A 23,879-nucleotide genomic window follows, 5' to 3' on the forward strand; every position below is an offset into this window, starting at 1 on the left:
CAAACAAAAAACTGACAACCAATGATTCCACCCTGCTTTGAAGACTCTAGGGATATGCACCGATATCTCTGGATATATGAATCTGTGAGAAAACTCGTTGGTGTTGTTCAGGAATTTTATTAAACAAATAACCCGCATTCCTTCGTGCATGGAGGCTGACGTTGTTTGCAAACGTTATTTTGTGGAAAGACGGAAGTAACTCAAGTGGGAGGAGAGACGAAGGCCATCCCAATCCCAGCTTCTACTACGCTTGTCACGGTAAGATGTTTGTGGAGATTTTCTCACCGTATTCATAGTGTGGCCAGTCTAATTTTAACTCCAGAGGGTATACTAATTCGCTGGGTAAGGCCGACAGATTAAGAGCTTAACTATCCCGGCAAAGTCTTTCTTAATCTTCTACTTAGAAGGTCATGTCTCAACTGTGCTAGGTAGAGAAGTGGCTAGCTGACACTGACAGGCACACCGTACCAGCAGCTAAGCTAGCAGTTAGCAACAGTTTCATTCATTTAGCTGCAAACATGCAGGAATGGGCGAATCAGTTATGCGTGAGTAATTGACCAACTATGACAACCCGTTGCGAAGTGCCTGCACCTACTTACGTAACTTTTTGTGATCGTAAAGTTAGTTTAAATGTGTAGTATTTTAATCAGCTCCCTGTGTAGCCGTGCCTGCTATGCTAACATGGTAGCTAGATGCAAGCCTGCTAAAGAGCCATTCCTTTATCTATTGACTAAATTGGCTCGAAGTCAGCAAGCGTGAACTACTCGTAGTGCTAGTTTGCATTCTTTATTATTGTATACCAAATGTTTTATGTCAGTATGGCCTGTTAGTAGCGTGAATTACCGAGGCATTAGCTGCTTCGTCTGGCTAGCAAACGTCACCTCAGTTGTGTTTACCCATCGTATTTACTCTAGGCTAGCAGCCTGTCAGGTGTTTTAGTGCTAAATTACCTGAAACCCCATGTATAAAAAGAGTGCGGTGTGAAACTTTTGGCTTGCCGGCTCAATTCTTTGTCACTGATAAAGCTGATGTTGCTAATATCAGGCCTTTGCTATAAACTGTTATCACATAATTGGTAAGATAACGTTAACTGTCAGTTAGCATTATTACTCCCACGTTGTTATAAATTAATGTTAAGCGTTATCATCGCGTTTGTGTTATATTCCGAACTTATTTGTTCATTTTAAGTAGTTACGCCATTCGTCCAGCAACTATATAATTATAATTGAATGGCGGTATCACTGAATATTTTTTGAGTTTTTTTTTTTTAAACTTTTATTTGAGAAATTTGAACAACCTCCACCATATAAAATTACAATAGCTCCTTGTGGTCCTTCGTTAATCTTCAGTGAGAGTAGTGGTGTCAGTACTGCAACCTAAGGTTTGATGGAACAATGTAAAAAGCCAAAATGCAACATTAAATGGAGTTTTGTGGAATGCAAATATTAATTTTTGACACAGTCCATGCACCTGACTTGAAATGTGATTAACCTGTGTTTTCCAAATTTCAATGCAATTTGATTTGCTCATTTTGTTCTCCTTCGTTTAAGTTTTAGTTCTCTTTTGCCTTATTGCACTTAACTCTTGTTCTTAATCTTTTATTATTTGGAAACATTGAATAGTCAGGATTTCTTTCTTGAGTGTGAAAATCTTGAACAAGAAATGTGGTCAAAGAAAATATTTGAAGTTGACAAAGTGAAAGATATTGTTGGCAACATTCAAGCTGACTAGATGCTTATCGAGGACAAATGTCTGTCTCTCTTCAGCAAAATCCATTGTTTTCTCATTTGATAAATCATTGCCATGAAAACAGGAAGTCCTTTTATTTTCCTGTGCTTGCACTTCCAGTATTTCCTGTTGCTCTTGTGAAGCTCCGGTTTTCCACTCTGGACTGATCTCTTCCATTCCTCTGTTAACTTTTGCAGGAGAACCGACAATTTGGATCCAAGATGACGGACTCCAAGTACTTTACTACTACCAAGAAAGGTCTGATAGCTTACTTTTTGGTCATTTGTGAAATGTAAGATATAGTTATTCAATGATTTAGTCCTCATTTTCAGTTTGTAAATTCTTTTTCAGCACTAAGTCATAAATTGATTTTGAGATGGCATTCTAGATGTTGCAGTCAAGTCAAATCTTGTCAGCTCTACCCCTGATTGTGTGATAGGAAAAATGATTCCTCCTTCATCTTCCTTCGAGCTGTGTGCTTCTCTGTGCTTTGCACTTTGATCTGACCAGGTAAAAAGAAACTCAAGTTGGCCTGTAGTGCTACTTCAAGTGCGAGAAGCTACTTTTGAATGCTCAACATTAAAAGCGTGTGAGAGGGGACAAAGTGAGGAAGAGGACATTATTATTGAAAATTAAGAAAAGCACAAAAGAGCCTTTTGTACTGCTAGTCAGTTTGTTGACTGTATTTTAACACGTAAACGACGGCTGCGGGTCCAGATTGCTAGTCACGTTATTGAGATCAATCATAACCACGAAGGATGACCACAACCAAGAGTCTTCTTAGCTTGTGTTAAAATGTCTTTTCATTTTGTAAAAATCAATTGTCTCTCTTCAAACGCTGTTAGAATAGTGCGGCACCACTTTTTCTTATGAGTTTGTATTAAAAATCATCTTGATGGTTGCAAATAAATCTGGTACCTTATTTCACCACTCTCTGGGAATCTCAGGGTGCCTATCATTCATTTTAAGGGGTTTTGACAGGTAGATCAATGTACACTAGGGGTGTCAAATTCAATTTGACCGGAGTTAAAATAAAATTAAAATATATTTATGAGCCAGAGCAGACTGACATTTTTATTTGTCATACCAAGCACTTTATTCAAACTGTCTTATTTTCATTCTCAACACTGGATTTGTTGTGCAAAAAGCACATAGTCAGGTAAGCCACATATAAGTAGATAAGCCCCAGGCAGGCCAGTGAAATGATCAAATATACTATATTTATGCTTGTAATATTCAAATGAATAAAGTAAAATTAACTAAACTATCTGTTTAGGTGTCAGTAGTAGAAGTTGAACAAAATATTGATACTGCAATTAGTGGCAATGCTACTTATTGTAATGTGACAGTTGCTCAGTATGTTTTGTTTTTTCCATCATGAGTGCGTGTGGCTCGTTATGGTTATTAATGTTTGGAATCAAACTCTGAGCTCTTAGGAAGGAGTGAGCTGTGTCTGTAAGTGAGACATTCCCTCTGAAATGGTTTATTCATCACTGAGGGTAACTTAGACAATTATGTGCTACCAAGCATGCAGCTGAAGGAGCATGTGGGATGTCAAACATGTACTTGGCCCCGAGTGCGCCGCTAGATCGAAGTAATATTTGTTCAAAGGAAACATTCATCCACTTAGTTACAGTGTGCTGTAGCTTATTACTGTGCATTTGTACAGTGCACTGCCAGTGAAAGACCACCTGCAGCTCAAGTGTGGTGTGTTGCATTGACTGCTGGGGATTGTAGTGCAAGTTGTTCTTGTGGGCATCATGTAAACAGCTGAATCAAAAATCTGAGTCAGTGTGGAGACCTTGAGTTTGACATGATGAAGCACTAAGTGTTTCAGTGTCCGGCTAGTTTGCACATTGTGATTGGGGAAGAGAGACAAGAGGCCATTTTGTCTTGTGCTTTTCCCATATTTCATGATTGTTTCTTCTTTTGCATTCAGGTGAGATCTTTGAGCTCAAAGCAGAGCTGAACAGTGATAAAAAAGAGAAGAAGAAGGAGGCTGTAAAGAAAGTAATTGCATCTATGACAGTTGGCAAAGATGTCAGGTGAGTCAGGGGAAATAATGCCAGAAACGTTTGAGCTGTGTAATACATCATCCTCCACGTTGAGTCAGTAGTAGTCACATAGTATCTTGTTTCTCTTTAAGCGCTCTGTTCCCAGATGTAGTGAACTGCATGCAGACAGACAACCTGGAACTGAAGAAGCTGGTCTACCTCTACCTGATGAACTATGCTAAGAGTCAGCCAGACATGGCTATTATGGCTGTAAACACCTTTGTAAAGGTAAGAGCTTTCAGTATGTGAGCAGCATGACATTAAGGGTAAATTTAGACAACTTATAATACCGGCAGAACCCTAAATCTGTGGTGGTACACAGTTCATGACAATTACTAAGTGAAACGTCTCTGTTTACTCTCTGAACCACTCGTCTAGGATTGTGAAGACCCAAACCCTCTCATTCGGGCCCTCGCTGTTCGCACCATGGGCTGCATTCGTGTGGACAAGATCACGGAGTACCTGTGTGAGCCACTGAGGAAATGCCTAAAGGACGAAGACCCCTATGTGAGGAAGACTGCAGCTGTATGTGTAGCAAAACTTCATGACATCAACGCACAGTTGGTGGAGGATCAGGGCTTCCTTGATACCCTCAAAGACCTCATCTCTGACTCTAATCCCATGGTATGACTCCCAGCTCTGCCTTTCACTGATAAGCCAGTTGCCTGCTACTTTTTCTATTTTCCTTTATATATATTCTGTTTATCTTTAGGTGGTTGCCAATGCGGTGGCAGCACTGTCTGAGATAGCCGAGTCTCACCCCAACAGTAATCTGCTGGACCTGAACCCTCAGACCATCAACAAGTTACTGACTGCTCTAAACGAGTGCACTGAGTGGGGACAGATCTTCATTCTGGACTGCCTGGCAAATTACACACCTCGTGATGACCGTGAGTCCCAAAGGTAAGAGACGAAGTGCTACACCAAGAAACATTTACTCTTCACGTCCTATTTTCTAAGCCTCCCGCAGAGGAGTGAATCATGTTTTACTCATTTTTCTTTCATCCACTGTCGTTTACATCCTCTAGCATCTGTGAGCGTGTCACCCCTCGGCTCTCTCATGCCAACTCTGCAGTGGTGTTGTCAGCAGTAAAAGTTCTCATGAAGTTCATGGAGATGCTGCCGAAGGACTTGGACTACTACGGCACCCTGCTGAAGAAGCTGGCCCCACCACTGGTCACTCTCCTCTCCGCTGAGCCTGAGTTGCAATATGTAGCACTTCGAAACATCAACCTCATCGTACAGAGACGGTAAATATGGGGGCACAGTCTCTTTGCAACACAGCAAAGCACTTAGTTGATTTTTTTTAATATATATATTTCATTTGGATGAGTTCTATGTTGTCTTCAGATGTACCATCAAATATTTTCAGTAATGTAAAATTATGCCGCTCAGGTACTACTCCTTTTATGTTTTTTTTCCCCCCATTAACTACCAAGAGCTGTACTATCAGACTCTGTTGGCCAAAAATAACCGAAATTTTGATGTGATTTACAGCCCAGAGATCCTTAAACACGAGATGAAGGTTTTCTTTGTGAAGTACAATGACCCGATTTATGTCAAACTGGAGAAGCTGGACATCATGATTCGCCTCGCATCTCAAGCTAACATTGCCCAGGTAACATAGCAGGTGCTATAATGCATTGTTGTTTCAGGGGAAAAAATCAAGGAGTTATCAGTTTGGGTTTTTTTTTTCATGAAATATCATCCTTTATGACACAGTTTTACTTTATGTTTCAAACTGATCCAGTAAGGAGCCGTGTGGCTGCAGGTTTTCATTCCAACCGAGCAAAAGCAACACCTGATCAGGTGTTGCTTTTGCTCGGTTGGAATGAAAACCTGCAGCCACACCGGCCCTTTACTGGATCAGTTTGACACCCCTGCTTTATGACCTGAAACTGTTGTCTGTCCTGCTGCAGGTGCTGGCTGAGCTGAAGGAATACGCCACCGAGGTGGACGTGGACTTTGTCCGCAAAGCAGTCAGAGCCATTGGCCGCTGTGCCATCAAAGTAGAGGTGAGCAGAGGTGGTGATGTTATACTGTGTTCAAATGCTTCAGTGGTCAAATCCCTGTATCAGTGAGTCTAATGGCTACCTGGAACAGACCACTTTCACTGCCAAGACTTCCACTGAGGTGTAGTTGGTGTATTTCACAAACACAAGTTAGCTTTGAATCATGATTTTGATTTCTTAATTTCCTCAATTTATTTGCAGGTATTCTATACATTTATTATGTAGAAAGTTGTTTTTTGTTTTGTTTTGTTTTTAATGCAAAGGCCTGTAATGATTAATCATTTTCCTCTTCATCGTCAGCAATCTGCGGAGCGCTGTGTCAGCACACTACTGGACCTCATCCAGACAAAGGTCAACTATGTGGTGCAGGAGGCCATTGTGGTCATCAAGGACATCTTCCGCAAATACCCCAACAAGTAGGTGCCCTGTGAAGCCCTTTCAAATAATTACTTGAACCTTTGACCTCACAAAACACGTTCCTGGCCACATCTTGGGCTGATTATGTTATACAATTTCATTCTGTCAAGATAAAGTTAAACAAACCTGCACAAAACCCCTTTTTCCGGCCATAGTCAATGCACGCCCAGTAATGCCTTGAGGGAATAATGAGTTCCATTTTCCAAAAAAAGGACGCACAAGCTTTTATTGAATTACTGTTATTGAATAAAAGTCAGGACTACGTAGAGTATTAGATAAGTCTGGACAGAGATGAATATAAACTGACACTGGTTGATGGAGGCATACAAATGGGAGGCAATAGTTCTGTGTATGAGGCATGCAGCTGAGTGGGTTGTGTGTGTGGATGCTGAGTTTTGTGGCTCTTCAGTGGCTTTCTTTTTTTCCAAACACTGATCACGCACTTCACCTTCAGGATTTGATTACACACCCCATTTATCGGCAGGCTATTCAAATAGATATTTTTAGATCTGTGACATTGTTTGACCGATTAAATCCTCCGCATCAGTGGAGTTGACATTTCAGACCTATTGTACACGCTGTTGTATACAAGCAGCCAACTGCTCCATTCAGTGAAGCATGGATTAGATTCTCTCGTCATTTAAATGGGAAGAGTCAAATCTCATCTCACTGACAAAGTGTTTTTAGCTTGGCATATAAATTAGTTTGCTGATAAGAAAATTGCCCTTGAAAATCAATGATCAGAGTTTGTAACGACATCACCTCCTGCCTTGATTGCACCCGTTCAAAGATTGGTCAAACAAGGATAAATGCATCTTCTGGTAAATTATAGTAATTTTCACCTTGTGGTTGTTTGATGTTTTGTCTCTCCTAATATATTTGCGACATTTCCATGCATCTAATATTATCTTTTGTGACTGTTTCCAGATATGAGAGTGTGATTGCCACTTTGTGTGAAAACCTGGATTCCCTGGATGAGCCAGAGGCGCGTGCAGCCATGATTTGGATTGTGGGAGAGTATGCTGAGCGCATTGACAATGCTGATGAATTGCTGGAAAGCTTTTTGGAGGGTTTCCATGATGAAAGCACTCAGGTATAGCAAGGAGAGGGCAAGCTGTTGTTATGGGGTTTTTTTTTTCTTCTTTTTTGGTAAATTTAAGTCCATTTTTATTGGTACTGGTTCCACAAATTTGCATCCAGTGTTATGAATAACTATCGCACTTTGTATGTATTTAGCCATGAATATTAGGCTGTTTTCATTGCCGATATTTTGTCTCGTTAAAGAAGGAAATGCATGTGTAAACACAGTCATTAATTGTCCGAGTGAACCTCACTGGACTGACTGCAGCCATCATGAATATTGTTTATACCACCTGTTGTGTTCCTACTTAAGTCAGAATATCATCAGTTACTTGCTCTAAACATCAGGTGGCACGTCTGCACTTATGTAGAGCCGCTGCAGAGAACTGTATTTATTTAACTCACGAAATCTGTGGTAAGTATTGGAGAAATGAATTCATCCCAGATGATTTAGATTTGTGTTATTGAATGTAAGCTTGTATAATGATATTTCACCCCACATTAATGGATATATTCCTGTAATCCGTCCAGACTTCACAGTCTATTTCTGGCTTGGAGGCACAATTTGTAGAAAAGCCAGTCTTTACTCTGTAGAACATTCATTGTAGGATTACACCAGGCTTTACTTGGTTAAACAACCCCCCCTCAAGTATCATATTGATTCTTATATTATTGCCTTGGAGAGACCAGTCTGATTTATAATAAATGATTTTGTGGGTAGAAAGAAAGACATACTGCATATAATATTCCCTCAGTGCCACGCTGAGGTGATGGAAGATTGCCTTGCTTACTGATAAGCAGGCTGTGGCATCTTTAAGAAACCACTTATTCCTTAGAAGTAAAGACTTCAGACTCTAAGTGTCGTGGTTCAGGTCAGTGAATTATTCAAAGATCAGTCAGAATGATTATTCTTCCTGCTGTCAGAATCTGGCAAAATTGACCCTACATTTGCTGCATTTGGATGTCGTGTTGTGGAGGATCTGTAACGTGCTGATTTGTTGTGTGCTCTAGGTGCAGCTGCAGCTTCTTACTGCTATAGTCAAGTTGTTCCTGAAAAAGCCGACTGAGACCCAAGAGCTGGTGCAGCAGGTGTTAAGCCTGGCCACGCAGGTGAGTGAGGCCACTGATGGACGTGTGTTGAGACATTGTAAAAGCTCCACAGTCCCGTCCCTTAGGGTGAATTCTGACCAATTAGTCAGCATTTTCTGCACATATGTTAGCCCTCCAAACAAAGCCAGCCCCCCCTGAAGCGAGCTAAACTGAGACCCCCTCGAGAGGTGGTACTTGGTTCTGTGGACTTCAAGTCTGCATTGTGATTCACGTAACCTGTGAACACAGAGCACTGCAGGTTTGCTGCCATTACAAGCACTGTTCGTTTCCTGTTCTCTGAATGGGACCACGACAGAACCAAGTCCGTATGAAATGACCTGATGCTGTGAAGGCAAAAGGAACTGGATCACTTTTCTGTTGGTCCCTTCTCTGGTCAAAGAAGAAGAAGAAGATTTTTATAAAACACTTAAACGCGCCTTAACACAGCTTATGGTTGTCACTGTAAACGGCAGAAACACACCGCTCATGTCAGGGAGTAATCATCGATGGACATGGAGTTTCATGCACATGATCAACTGTCAATGTCTAGTGTGATGACTCGGGGAGAAAGTTGACGCATGGCAAACTTGCTTGATGGACAGCACTGCTGTGTTTTGCTGGGGCTTTCTGCAATAGAGCCACTCAATCACCACACTGGCCCTTTTCATATGAATGAAATAGCTGCATTTTTCACACAGAGTAGATGTCAGTTTTAACACACTCTGAGTAATGACTGCCGTGGCTTAGGTTCGCTCTGCTGAAACACTAATTATTTTTCTAATGGTTTGAGATATCCTCTTAATTCATACAAATGAAAGCAGCAATGCCATTACTTAGAAGATCTGTATCAGATGTATCAACAATTAACTAAAAAAAGGACCCATCCATTAGTAGTGCTAATAGAGGTGTTGTGTATGTGCTTGTTTAACATAAACTATGAAGGCTTTGTTATGTACGTGGCAAATCTTTACCTGCCATATGAAAATGTTAAGTGTGGTCTCATACAGACATTGAACTGGTATATGATGCATTGCAATACACAAGGGAGTCTACTTCTGTTCGTTGAAACTAATAAGAGAAACTCCCAGCAAGTACAGCAGTAATCCCTTAATTTTCTTTTTAAGTAATACTAGTAAGTAATAGCCTAATATGCTGCATCACAGGTATTAAAGGACCCTTGATCACAGTGTTAATAAAAACTGTGCGTAGCCTTCACCAACATGGAATTTGTTTAATTAGTTTGTATTGCTGCGTAAACAGTAGAGGGCTTGTTATTCTACATGTGTTAAGCAACAGTGGTTGCAGCAGATGGAGAAACATTTTTTTCCCTGCACTATGTGGGCAGAAATGGAGAGTTGATGTTCCTTCTAACTTGAAAGAACTTAATGAAAAATATATGTACTTTTTATTCAGTGGATTTGAACTGTCTGAGTGTCATGCATATTCTCTGCATTTTTAAAGTTTGACTGCATGAATTTAAACCCTGAAAGCATTTTTTTTTTTCCACTGGTAATAAAAATGTACACTCTTACTCACTACATTATCCAAGACTTTGTGCTAAGGCTGACTTCGTTTTTGATTTATCATACCTCGGTCTCTTATATTAAGACCAAGAAAGAAAAATCTCAAACTTGAATTGAGCATGAAAACATGGATTGATAGCTCGTTTTCATGTTACCTTTCTCTTTCTCCAGGACTCTGATAATCCAGACCTCCGGGACCGTGGCTACATCTACTGGCGTCTGCTTTCCACAGACCCAGTGGCTGCTAAGGAGGTGGTTCTGGCTGAGAAACCTCTGATCTCTGAGGAGACAGATTTGATTGAGCCCACACTGCTGGAGGAGCTCATCTGCCACATTGGTACTCTGGCGTCTGTCTACCACAAGCCACCCAGTGCTTTTGTTGAGGGCAGCCGAGGTGTTCAGCACAAGAGACTTCCTGGCAGTGCTGGATCGTGAGTCACACACTCTTTACTCTTTGTACGTACTGTTATTACTGCGTGCCTAAGAGACGCAAGTTCTCTCAAGTGGACATCACTCCTTGACTCCTGCTGTCACATTTTTCTTCATGTCTGCAGAGTTATATGTTTTTTTTCCTCCTCCTTCATTTAATATCGTTTCCACCAGCAGAGAGAGTGTTGAGAGCCCGGACACAAATTCTGCTGCTGGAGTACCTGAGGCACCTCCTGCTGTCATTCCATCCCAGGGAGACCTTCTGGGAGATCTGCTCAATCTAGACCTGACACCTCCCACCACAACTGGACCACCACCAGCCTCTTCTGGGATGCAGATGGGAGCTATGGATCTTCTTGGAGGAGGACTGGATAGCCTGGTAAGCCTTCAACAAACCTATCAACGTTTGCAAGAAGCAGCTATCAGACTTCTTACTGAGTTGGTCTCAGCAGTATCCCAGTATGTTCTTTTTCTCTCTTACATGCTTTCTTTTTCTTCCTCTTTTGACAATGTATGTTTTCCTTTCATTCAATGCTGCTCCTGCAGATGGGGGATGAGTCTGAGCCGGTAACTGCATGGAGGGGGAGGGCACCACACTTATAAACCTTTCTAAACCATATCAGACTTATTAAGTCCCAATATTAATGTTCACTTTTGGGTGTCTTACATATTTTTCGCACATCATTGATCACCTTTTATTTTCATGATGGCAACAACAAGCATGCTGTTGAACTCTTGGGTTCCATCTCTTATCTCGGTGCTCTGCATTGTGTTTCGTCTTTCAATCAGCCACCCGTTCCCCTGCGGACCGACACTCCTCAGTCACCACAGCCCCCACATCATTCCCCTTCACCCCCAGATTACAGCCCCACCGAGGTTGGTCCAGGGGACCACGCGGGGCCAGTAAAAGCCAGCAGGAGTCTAGAATCCCATTTTATCCCTTGCTGTACCCTCCTACTCTGTCTAGATGAGATTTTAGGAAATCTCCACATTGTTTGTTGTTAAAAAAAACAAAAAACCCCTTCTAGGTGTATTAGTTAAACATCTGCACAGTTGAATATTTTTCACACTGCCAGGAGTAGAACCTCCAGTGGTTTTCTTTCCATTGATAGTCGTTATTAGTGAGTAGCATTTGAATAAACCCTGTTAGTTATCAGTTGCCTGTCAGCCGTCCGTGTGAACTGTTAGAGGTTGGTTATTGTAGGAGAGGTAAACCTTTGACTCCCTTTTCTAGCTTTTAATAGTTAAAACCTCATGACTGTCATTAATCCCAACAAACTATCCTTAGACTCCCAGATTGTTGCTGAATGATGCTCAGATGGATAACATGAATTTGTTGTGCTTCTTGCCCTCTGCCCAGCTTGGCGGAGACCTTGGAGGAAACCCAGCTGTAAGTTGTTTGGTCAGATTTATTTGTTGGGCTTGGACTGCTTCATGTGGTGACACGAAACATGTTTGTCCATTCTGTTGTTTTGTGCCCTGCAGATGGCAACTGGCTTTGGTGCTCCACCGGCTACAGTGCCCACTTCTTTCACTCCCCCCGTCAGTGGTGGTCTGGATGACCTGTTCGACCTTGGAGGAGGAGATGGTTTGCCGATGGGAGCCTACATCCCTCCCAAAGCAGTGAGTCATGTGAATTTAGCAAAGAGCTGAGACAGCAAATGCTTTTGCAAAAGTAGCAACTGTAATATAACTTACAGTATACATGTAAAATATAAAAGGCAAATGACTCTCTGCTTTTTTTCCATTAGCTTTGGCTTCCAGCGATGAAGGCCAAGGGTCTGGAGATATCAGGCACTTTTGGCCGTCGCGCTGGGGTCATTCAAATGGAGATGACTCTCACGAATAAAGCAATGAGCGTCATGACTGACTTTGCCATCCAGTTCAATAGAAACAGGTAAGAAGGCTTACTACATTTTTGCGAGAGATTCATCTGAAGATGAACATGTGTGTGTGATTGAAGTTTTTTGTGGTTGTGTTCCTCTGTAGCTTTGGTCTGGCTCCTGCTGGTCCTCTGCAGGTCCTCACTCCTCTTAGTCCAAACCAGAGTATTGAAGTGGCCCTCCCTCTCAATACTGTGGGACCTGTCATGAAGATGGAGCCTCTCAATAACCTGCAGGTGACACCAATGAAAATATGTGTTTTCCCTAAATTGTGTGCTAATTAGTTTGTTTGTTTTTCTTTAATTTTCTTTCATTCAATCTTTCTGGACATTTTTTTCCCAACCATATGCGATTTTTGTAAAGTATCCTTGGTTTTGTCTTATTAGCCATTTAGGTTTATTGTTCTATTCCCTCTATGTTTAAAGAAAAAGAATTAAAACATAAAACATGCCCCAGAAAGATTGCATTAAGTTTCACAGAAAGAAGAGCAGTGGAGGCTGTCTTCGGGTTTTTGATCAGAGTGGTTCTTTTAACTGGGCAGAAATGTTGGATGGATGCTGTGTACAGCTGGAGAAAGAAGATAAGAGCTGCATGAGGGACGCTAGTGGTGGGGGCGGTCATTAGTGCTCACACAACACATGGTTCTTTTGTTTCCACTGGCCTCAGTAGCTCTTCTAGCCTTTCTACTGTGCTGCATCTAGGCTCTGCTTTGATGGGTACGGCTGTCTATTTGGACAGATCTTTTAGATATTTTATTTTAGCATCTTGATGGAAGGTAATGTCACAGAACATTATGTGGAGTGCTTTTTAAACCACCGATGTGCAGTAACATATTTGAAGCGTGAACACAAACCATTTGTATTACAAATCAGCACATTTGAGGGAAATGCTTTCGTGCATTTGGTTGCGCATATTGCCCCTGCAGAGCATTCTGCCGTGTCACAGCACAGCAGATCGGAAGACTATAAGGTCTTGACGATGGCTTCATCTGGTTTGCCTGCTGACAGGAAAATGTGTAAAAAGTGTTTTTCTTAATTTTAAAAGTAGACTTGAACATTGGGGCCCAAGTGGATGATGACTGGAGTGTAGTTGATCACTGTTGTTTAAAATAAGTAGATAAGTTTAAAAAGAAAAGCGAGAGGGCTAAAGATAAATGTAGCAACCCTTCGTGTAATTGGTGATCAGTCGTTTTGACGACTACTCGATGAATTAACAAATTATTGCATAGTGCCCTGAGCAACAAAAGAAAGCAAACACAAAACGGCAAGTCAGAAGCTCATGGGGTTTCATTTTTGGTTTTCCATTTTGCTACAAATGTCTAGAAAGGCTGTCAGATGGTTATAGGGTTTCAGAACAGACCCTTGGAGAGAGTATTTCAGCTTCTCTAAATTCAGCTATTGCCTAATCTTTTTGATCCTTTGAGATAAATAAAGTGGCATTGATCTATTAGCTCCTGTAACATTTTAGAGACACTTTTGAAAATATATGATTATAAATATTTGGCCTTTGTGCCTCTCCTCATTTCCCCCTGGAGTTCAGTGTTGGATAAAAATTAAATTCCTTTTTGATGTTTGAGTGGGAGGTCTTCAACTCTACAATAAACTGTGGGAATGGCGGTGGCAGAAATAGTAAAAAGTTCATTGGATGGGATGCTGACTGTGTTATTGGCAGGTCCTGCATTGCACCCAGGAATAAAACACTCATGAATTATTCATGAGTCATTCTTGAGGCGTCCTCTGGTTGAACTCACTGTCCTTCTCACAGCAGTCCTTTGTTGAGCCGCCTGATCGATATCGCGGCCGCCGCTTGTTACTTAAGGCGCTCAGTGTATGCCACAGTTGTTCTTGTTCTTCAGACTTGCATGCATCTCTAATTTTGGAGTGTTGGGCTTTTTTTTTTTTAGCCTCTTATCTTGTTAATGTTTATTTAGATCCTCTTAAGACACTCTGTAGACAGATGTTCCAGTTATTTTTGGTGGAAAATAATTTTGCAAATGGAAGCTTTGTGCCTGCTCACAGATTTCATTGGCAAGTAAAGTACATGGACATCAATGATATTGCAGTACAGAGATTTTTCAGTTGCAAGAGTGGAATTCTCAAAAGCACTGCAAGCCCTCTTCTTTTCAGTAAACACCACACATAAACCAGCAATGTCCATCCTTGAGAGGCGCTTGAAAAGTAATTACCCTTGTATTGCTTTCTCCTCCCGTCCCTCTCCTCCACTCCCCTCCTTGGATGTAATCGCTTCTGCAGGTGGCTGTTAAGAACAATATTGACGTATTCTACTTCAGCTGCCAGTACCCCATCAGCATGTTGTTCATGGAGGATGGGAAGATGGGTGAGTGTTTTTGCTGCATCTCCTTACTCAGGAGCCTGAAACGCTGCTGACGTCAACAACACTGACATCCTTCTAGAGTCTGTAACATTTTTCTGGCTGCACTGTGAATGGCTGAGGAAATGTGTGACGTCTGACTGCGTACCTGCATTCTTACACTTCTCAGGACTGCACAGTTGACCTTGATCTATGAACATGGTCATACACTGATGCCATTCTTTTTTTATTTTTATTGTTTGGTATTGTGTTTTGGTTCTTCGATTTATTTTGTGTTTGGGATTTCCTCCTGTGGAGAGTCTTGATGGGATTAACAGCAGGACTGCTCCCAGTGACTGCAAGCTAATGCTGTAGTCACAGCAGGAAACCTTATGTCTTACATGCATTTTTCTTTATTTTTGATCACAAATCCTATTGTTATAACTGTAACTAAAACATTCCTGGGAATGTTGGGTCTTTAAAGTCATCCAATAATCACCTGTCTTTTGCCCTGCAGAGCGACAGGTGTTCCTGGCCACATGGAAAGACATTCCCAATGACAACGAGTCCCAGTTTCAGATCAAAGACTGCCATTTTAACTCCGGTGAGAAGGATGATGACGGTACTATGTATAGCCTCATCCTGGGTTCTTCTCATACGTGATGATACTGTGACAAAGCAGTGCTGATTCAGTTCCTCCCTAATGAAGCAGATTGTATTCGATGAGAACACGTCAATTTCAGTCCATATTTATGTGCGATGATTTAGTTTTACGCCAGTGTGAAAGCAGCTGAACTGGATAGGAATTCCTAATGACACTTTAATGGAGATTTACCCCCACAGATTAAATTTGCTCCTCATGAACAAAGAAGGAGGTTGTCATATCCTACTGGGCTACAGCAGCAAGATGGAGCCTGAAGAGAAACCATTAATTCTGAATGAGTATCTTGAGTATGAGTATCCTTGGTTTATGAGAAAGATATCCTGCATGGTCTGGTACCTTTTTAATGACAGTTTCAACAGACAACAGTAGCGTGTGGCAGGAGCACATCGGTGGCTCGTCATCCTGAATAATACCATGATTCACTCACACAAGCTGAGTAATGAAAGAGAGCAGTAGCCCGTGTAGATCAGTTAAAGGAGTAATATGCAAAACTGAGCACATTTGAGCTATTAATGTGTTTTTAACTCAACAGATGCAGCCTCCAACAAACTGCAAGGTAGCAACATCTTCACCATAGCTAAGAGAACCGTGGAGGGTCAGGACATGCTGTATCAGTCCATGAAGCTCACCAACGGCATCTGGGTGCTGGCCGAGCTGAGGGTGCAGGCAGTAAACCCCAACTATACGGTGAGTGTGTGCGAGTGTCTGCCGAATTCACGAGCTCATGATGTGCTGATGCAGCTCTGTCAATTCCTGTTATCCGTCTGAAGAAAATGGCTGAGCTCAGACTTTGAGATTTACTGTTATTTATCCAGCCGGGCGTTGAATATACCCACTATCAGTTAGCAAGTTTGGCACTTTTTGGATAATTGTGTTTGGAACTAGATTTATATCTTGTGTTGGAATGGATAATTGATTGATGAAATATTTGTGTATGTATTTGACTGTGACAGATAATAGAGATCGAAGCCTCTGCACGCCCTTAATAAAGGACAGTTTAACCTATTAATGGAGTACCCTGTGTGTAGAAGGGAGGAGTGTTTCTATGAAACAGCATTTTTTTCCTTCTTCTCCAGTGTGCTCCGAGATTATTGATTGATTGTTGCCCTAAAGGTTTCAGAAGAAGTGGAGTGACAAGAATTAGCCTGAAGTTGTTAGTGCATGAGGATTTGAAGCATCCATGGTAACAATATATCACTTGTTTTTCTCATAATATAAATGCTTCTGACGGGGTGAACCTCGGGTATAAAACCACGTGGCAGCTCTTACTGTCCTGTTATTGCATTACGTATTTCACATGGTACAGAAGTATTTGAATTTATTGAGAAACTGCAGTAATACATGCAAAAGCTTCTCTTCCAGAAATTCTTTCATGAAGTGCAATAAAATCAAGTACACAAAGTGAAGATGAGAACTGACTGCCAGTACAGCAGAACAGAAGGTTTCTACGTCAGTAACTCTGCTGCAGTTACACAATTTCAGAAAAAGAGCTGATTGCTTCCATGCTCCACTGGCCTTGTTGCTTTCCTTGTACCCTTAAATACGCTCAAATCCAACAGCATTTAATCAAATTGAAAAAAGCTCACGATACCTTCTTCCATACAAAATGATATTTTATATGACGCTGTTTGCAATTCAATTACACGTGGATTTGATCTGTGTGTGACACGCAAACCAAAAACGTTAAGCTGACAAAGATGAGACATAATGGAGATTGATGTGCAGTAATGAGTGATGAAAGGGAGAGGCAGTCGGTGATTGCTGTGAGGTCCTAATATTGGCGTGTGTTTGTGTGTGTGTGTTCTTTGTGATGGGGCATGTCCTGGCTTGTCACAGTCCCCCACCTCTTGACGAATTGTGTTTTGGCTTAGAAGTTCTGCGTGACTAGTTGAGAATGATGACCTTGGTGTGACTCTCCTCGCGCTCATCCCTCAGTCTGCCTTCAGATCATTTTGTTATTCATAAGGTGCCGTTAACTGTCTTTTTGTTTTCTCCTGTCTAGACTAGTCAATTTGTCAGTCTCTCACCTCTCGCTCATTAAAGCTTCTCTATCTGTGCGTGTGTGTGTGTATACCCTTTGGACGAATGCAAGTTTGGAAAATGTATTTCCTTGACAATATTCAAAGTCCAAATTGTTTTTCAGCTCCTTTTTGCCGTTGGACGCTGTCATAAACAGTTATGTGCGAGTGGACACATTGGTCATGCTACATGTACAGTGTGTATTCTGACAGTTGTCTCTTTGAGCTGCTGGCTGCTGCATCGTCCCTGGGCTCTCTAGGCATGGCACATTAAAGCCAAGCTGCCAAAGCCTTTTGTCAGAGGCTATTTTTAGATCTGAAGTAGCAAAGCCCATCCACTGTGTGTTTTCTGAAATCTGCTACACTTATGAAGAAACACCGTTAAACATTTATAATTGTACTGCCCAGAGCAGAGACGTACGATGTTCCTCCTGCTGCTGCTTAAAGGGAGCTCGTCCTATTTCTCACAAACCTTGATGAGCTTCATTTCTCCCATGGTGCCTCACTTACTGCTTATAATAGATTATCATAGTTTTGTCCCAGTTCCGACCCCCAAGCTGGGTGTCACTCTGGTTCCTTTTGAAAAGTGTATATGTATATTTGTGTGTGTGTGTGTGTGTGTGTGTGTCAGCAGTAAAACAATAACAGTCGATATTAGCAGTAGACCAACACTATTGATAATTTTATTGAAATAAATTCAGTTAAAACCACGATGGAAGCACATGACAAATGCGCAGAGTTCAGCTGCATTAACAACCCCCAAGCATGCTCCCTCCCCTGCTCATACGCGCCTGTCATGGCCCTCGATCACGCTGAGTGCTACTGGACGAGCTCATAGCTAATCGTTTCGACTTGTGACGCGACAGAACAACTGCGGATGGTGATGATTGTTGATAGTCCGACTGATTAAATATAGTTATCTCAGTCAGTCTTTTCATTCTGATCTTTATTAAAATAGGTCATTGACAAATATCAAGAATTATCCATATCAACTGAAATGAAACATTTTGTTGATAGTTATTTTTTCAGCGATATCGCCAGTGTGTTCATAGTTGTTTTTTTGCTTGTCTGAGGTTAATGGACATTGTTATCCCACTGTATGACAGCAAAAATGGAGTCGCTCACGGTTGTCCAATTGTTGGGGAACTTGAGGACAATCTTAACCTATTATGTCTTTTGAAATACCTTTTTTTTTTTTTCATTTAATTTTCCCAAACTCAAAATGGAATTTTGGTCCCCTATTTTTCTTGACTGATGTCATTTGAAGTTCATTCATACTTTATTATGTTTATATTGGAGAATTGGGACACGGCGAATCTTTTGGAGATGAAATATAGTCTCATCTGCCTTCTACTGTCCCCATGGCAACTATGGGACCAATGATGTTGACTGATTTCCCCCCCACCCCACCCCCAAGTATCAAGATAGTGATTCTGAGGGTTTGAGTAAAAGTGAGTTTCAGCACAGAAATGGCCATCGCAGTGTTCCCCTCCACTATCTGTCGTCCATTTCTCCTCACAATGAACCAGAAGTCTCAAACAAGCCTCTTTAGGTGACATCAACATGGAGTGAGACCATGCAGTTTTGTCACCCTCCTGGATTTTTCATTATTCTTTATACTTGCTAAGCGTTCCCTTAGCTAGTCAGACGTTAGCAGTGTTTTGACTTTGTTCTTCTCGACAGTGTGATGAAATGCCTTCATTAATGAGTTATTAACCAGAAACACCAGCCTTAAGAGTTTTATCCATAAAACATTTATCAGATTCCCCTGAAAATACATTTCATTACTCTTGATATCAATCTCAAATTACACACATGCTTGGACTGGGCTGAGTTTTAAGGAAAAAGCAGCCTTTCAGTCAAACTCTGCTAGTATATTGAAGACCTGTCTTGACTTCTTGTGTGCCTTTGTGTTGCTGCATTAGCACTTAAGCAGCTGCGTGTCCTGAATTATGCCCATTTTTCGAGGGGCCTGCAGTGTTTGCAGGCAGATTGATTGCTGTGGATCCGTGTTTCTGTCTCAGTCACTCGACAAGTATTGATGAAACATGCCTGTAGCATTAGGAACACACAAATATTTCGAGGGTGATGATAAAGCAAAGCTGGGTAATGTTTGCATCTCAGTCACACTGGTAGAAACACACTCCTCCTCATCACCATATTCACCACTGTGGCTTCCAGTATTTCTTTAGTTTGCTTGTGTTTGTGCACTGTAGTTTAGCAGGAAGCCTCACGCTCACCACATGAATGCCTCGCTACATTTAATTTTCTCTGGCATTCTTAATAGCAAGTTCTACATAAGAGCATCAGCATTTCCTCCCATCTCACCCGGCGCTGAAAGCAGAGCAGCTACCAAATTGTTGCCAGCAGCAGCATGCATTAGTAAAGAGCTTTGTGTTTACCGAGGCATCTCTTAAGGAGCTTTACAATGTTTTTGCTGTTCCACTGCGGCTCCATGGCATCCATCATATTTATCTAAATCAAGGTGGACGAAATATTAGGATCATCTCACTGTATAATCCAGTACAGTTCAAAATCACCTCCAATATGACCATTAACATAGAGGAAGACATCTCAAACGGAGTCTGAACATTTTACAACTCATGAAGGGAGAGTTTACTGCGGGGATGATGTATTCTACTGCATTAGTTCAATCTAAGTGGAACCATTTAATAGTAGGGATGGTAACTGGGGCAGAATTATACAACACAGTATTACTGAAAAACTCAAGAGTTACCGGTTCTGCTATCACTATTTGATAAGACAAGGACAAATAAGGTTTTATTTGGGCTACATCACATTGTTCTGGACTTAATATCTCACAAAAAGATGTTTCATTTACGATGAGAGTCAGACATTTGTGTGTTTTTATTCTTTGCAACCCAGGGTGCTTATGACCCAGCTGGCTACTTTTAGGGAGGACAATTTATAGTTAAACTCATCAAATTCAGTAAAAAAACAAATATCTGCAAAATGACACTTTTTAAAAGTCGAGCAAATGGCATCCTGGTGACTTTGTGTTTGAGGCTGTTGGTTTAAGTGTTTGCAGTGATCACGATTGAGCCCGGAGCTTTTGCTGAGTGTCGTTCCCATCTCTCATATCTTGTCGTTTCCTTTCAGCTACCTACTGTGTTTATAAAAGGTCCTAGATGCCCCCAAATAGTTAGAAATAAAATTAGAGGAGTAAACAAGTCAAAGCAGGTTTGTTCAACTCTGCCGGCAAATTCTTAGATGCTGCCTCTGCGTAGTGTTTGGATTCTGTGAGGAGTGATTAGAGCTGCCAGTGAGAGACGATGCTGCTGCAGGTTGTTTTGTTGACTTCCACTTGACATAGACTTGTTGTTTAATAAGGGCTCCAGAAGAGAGAAGTAAATAGTGATTGTGGAGCATGCAATATTTAGGATTACAGTCTAGTTGGGTGTTTAATGCAACATCATGACAGTATCTGAAGTTCCTATTCCAGAACACTCTCCCTGGCTTTCGTTTCCTGTAAAGTGCCTGTTTCTGGGTCTGGAGAAGTGACATCCCTGCTCTGTTGATGGAGAGAAGTCTGTGAGGCTGTATCAAATCATAACCCTCTTCCCAGCTGAGATTTACATCAAAGAGGGAAGAAGTTGGCCTTATTTTCTCTGGTGATCTCATGTCTTTATTCATCCTTCTGACTGAGAGGCTGAAGTGCAGAGATCAGATTTTGTAAGAGTTTGTCAGTGGGTTGTGTCGATTTTCCATGTTCTGTATACACCACGAGACTGCAGCTGTGGAATCATTGCTCATCTCTGAAGCTGCCTGACGAAGAACTTGAATCAGCTGAGGCTGAAACGTTGCATCATTTGGGGGGGGGGGGGGGGGGGGGCTTGCAAAGTTTGTTTTCCTGTCTCCCCTTTCCTTTGCTCCAAAACATGAGGACCAAATAGATTACAAGTCCGTGCATGGAAATCCTGAGCAGGGTAGCGATTCTTTCAGCACTCAGGAGAGATCAGGTAAATGACATGAATACAAATTTCTTGACGCCATGAAATTTAAAAAGTAAACGGATTGAAAGCAGTGACCTCTACGAGCCAGACCTCCAGTCTAATGATGGTGTCAGAGCGGGGAGAAAATGTTCAAATTGAATTGTGAATGTGGAGAATGGTGACACTCCTAAGAGCAGGAACCTCAGCTGAGAAGCTGTTCAAATGTCTGTAAGCAATTTAAAAGTGGTCACATTGAGGTACAGAAAATGGTTTGCTAAGTGGTTTGTGTGACCCCCCCCCCCTTCTCCCTCAGGTCTCTCTGAAGTGCAGAGCCCCAGAGGTTTCCCAGTGTGTGTTCCAGAGCTACGAGGCAGTGCTGAAGAACTAAGAAGAACCCAGCGAGGACCCAGACGTGCCCTGGAGGACCTCCGGCTGCTTCTCCTGCCTGCCCTCGCCTGACCCGGACCATATCACAACCTCATGCAGTGCAGCCGCCACTTCTGTTGGGCCTGAAAACTGCATTCAGTTTGACATTCACCTCTTTAGTTAGGATGATTTCTTGCTCAGTTGTTTTTGACTTATCTGGCTGTCCTCTCTATATATGTTTGTTCACACCTTATGATTTAGTTTTCAAACTTGAGTGAGATTAGACGTGATGTGAATGATCAGACTGAGAAGGCCTCCATTCATCCCTGCTGACTCACCTGGGACGAACTTTGCTTTGAGGGAGATGAAACGGATTATTCCTGCGACTGTTTTCTCTGCACAAGGCTCTCTAATTATTTTACAGGCCCACTCCCCTGCAGATTGTTGTCTATTTTTAGAATCTGCAATCAGGTGCATCATCACTGTCGGCATATTTATTGGATACGTTCAATTAAAATGCCCCATTAAAAGGCTTTAATGCCTGGGTTTGGCATGAAAGAGCACTGTGTGGACCATGGAAGAGATAAAGAAACGCTTCCATGACTGTCTTGGTTCGTGTCAGTGGGATCAGATCCTCGGCTGTGCCTGCATGGAGGCTGTTTGTTGGTGTGTTTCTTTAATTTTTGCATCAATATTTGGACTTTTTCTTTAGACAGAAGCTGCAGGTGTTTACGGTGTGCTCTCTTTCATAGTCATTCCATTGTTTAATTTGTGTTTTGTGTTAGTGAACATCTGGCAAACGGGGGGAGAATTCAGATGTTGAGGGATTCCCCTGCGTCAGTGTCTCTGTATGCTCATTGTTCGACGCCTGAAATAAAAGCTGGGGTGAAACGGCACTTGGGTTTGGGGTTTCATTCTCTTGAGGAAAGAAACTACAACGTTCAGTGTCCCTGTTTTACCTTCACGCTCCACGTTAATTGGATTCCTTGTTTCGAGTCACTGCACTGAAGCCCATTTCATCGGCTCTGCAGGGTGTTTGCACCCTTGCTACCACCTTTTAAACGATTACAACGGAGGTGGCTGTGTGTTCTGAGTGTCTTTTGTGTGTGTGTGTGTGTGTGTGTGTGTGTGTGTGTGTGTTGATGCATTAGAATGTTGTAAAAACGAATCATGCGTTTAATCAGGTGACATGATTTTGTTCATTGTGTGTACATCATTTAAATAAAAGAACTATTAAGTCTCGATAAATTCATTTGTTCTTTTCTGTCCTTCATCCGTAACAGAAAACTGCAGTGCGAGGCTGCTTTATGCTGCTGCGCTGCCGTCTCCGAGCGTCCAAGGATGCAAAACGTGATCTCAGTTTATTCGGTAAAGTCCAAAATCCCAGCAAGCCAGCGTGCATTGTTTTCCTACACTGTACTCTGCAATCAGTCCTGACCTTTGAGATGTTCTCCGCTCTGCCCTCGTGGGTGCCTCCTCTCCCATCCAGCTTTCACAGCTTCGCATACAAAGTCAGCAGCCTCTCGGTTTCTTTCAACCTTGAGAGAAGTATTGAGGTTTATCCACAGCCGAGTGGATCTTTATGTTCGAGCGGCTCCCCTGAAACACTCTCCGGCACCCCAAGATGCTCCGGGAAGGCTGAAGGATTTCAGCTGCATCACCCACCGGGAGACTCGAGCTGCTCTCATCTCAGATCCTCATAGTGGAACACACCTGACAGTCTGGTCGGTGAGTCAGCAGCTTTCACTTGACGGGGTGCTGCCTTGCAGTGTTTTTAGTCAAGGAAGGGTGAAGTTTCAGACTCTCCTCCTTAGATTATCTGTATTATCGATCCTTTGTCATGAGCGCATGCCAATAGGGGGCGCTGCTGCACTGCTTTTAGATGCAGGTGCAGTGGTTGACTTCCATACCATTGCTGCAATGAAAATCTTCTGGGCTCATATGGTAGTCAAAAAAAATGGAGCAGTGATTAAGATTTGACAAACTTCCACACCTGGAAAAGCTTTTAAGTAATGCATGAAGAAAACATTCCAGGAAAATCCCGGTATGGTACTTGGAAAATACCTGCATATTTAGTCCAGTCAAGATCAACTGGAAATATTATTTTAGTCAATATTTATTCATAATGTTGTGTCAAACTATATAGATTTACTTTAATTTTATTTAAATGTACAAATATAAATTGACAAAATTAAATTCCACCCATTTTAGCTACATTTCATCAAATCCTTCAACCCCATAAAGCTGATGCCAGCAAAAAATCTCAACCTTTTGAATCTAGTATTGATCGATCTACTTTCCTCCGGGGAAAATAATGACGCTGTGACCGCCATGTTAGTTTAAATTTAATCAC

The 23,879-nt window shown here is 41.8% G+C and overlaps 1 protein-coding gene across 6 annotated transcripts; it reads left to right on the forward strand.

Annotated features, from left to right (window-relative positions):
- Positions 1-149: 149 nt before the first annotated feature.
- On the forward strand, positions 150-22,422 carry ap1b1 (adaptor related protein complex 1 subunit beta 1). 6 transcript variants are annotated; one of them, XM_086206146.1, is made up of 24 exons: positions 150-258; positions 1,926-1,986; positions 3,668-3,773; positions 3,875-4,010; positions 4,161-4,406; positions 4,495-4,685; positions 4,811-5,032; positions 5,280-5,400; positions 5,702-5,797; positions 6,095-6,210; positions 7,139-7,304; positions 8,303-8,401; positions 10,075-10,334; positions 10,507-10,711; positions 10,879-10,899; positions 11,122-11,208; positions 11,693-11,722; positions 11,818-11,955; positions 12,084-12,229; positions 12,322-12,451; positions 14,468-14,552; positions 15,043-15,129; positions 15,722-15,876; positions 21,474-22,422. In XM_086206146.1, the coding sequence occupies exons 2-24, from the start codon at positions 1,950-1,952 to the stop codon at positions 21,546-21,548; spliced, it is 2,955 nt and encodes a 984-aa protein (XP_086062272.1). In that variant the 5' UTR covers positions 150-258; positions 1,926-1,949; the 3' UTR covers positions 21,549-22,422. The 6 variants fall into 6 exon arrangements, with proteins under 6 accessions (XP_086062272.1, XP_086062273.1, XP_086062270.1 ...); XM_086206147.1 differs by lacking the exon at positions 150-258 and adding an exon at positions 271-342; XM_086206144.1 differs by lacking the exon at positions 150-258 and adding an exon at positions 412-545.
- The last annotated feature ends 1,457 nt before the right edge of the window (positions 22,423-23,879 follow it).

This window comes from Aulostomus chinensis, chromosome 6 (assembly GCF_037954235.1).
Source record: "Aulostomus chinensis isolate RoL2024-O1b breed Wild chromosome 6, RoL_Achi_v1.0, whole genome shotgun sequence".
Classification (NCBI taxonomy): domain Eukaryota; kingdom Metazoa; phylum Chordata; class Actinopteri; order Syngnathiformes; family Aulostomidae; genus Aulostomus; species Aulostomus chinensis.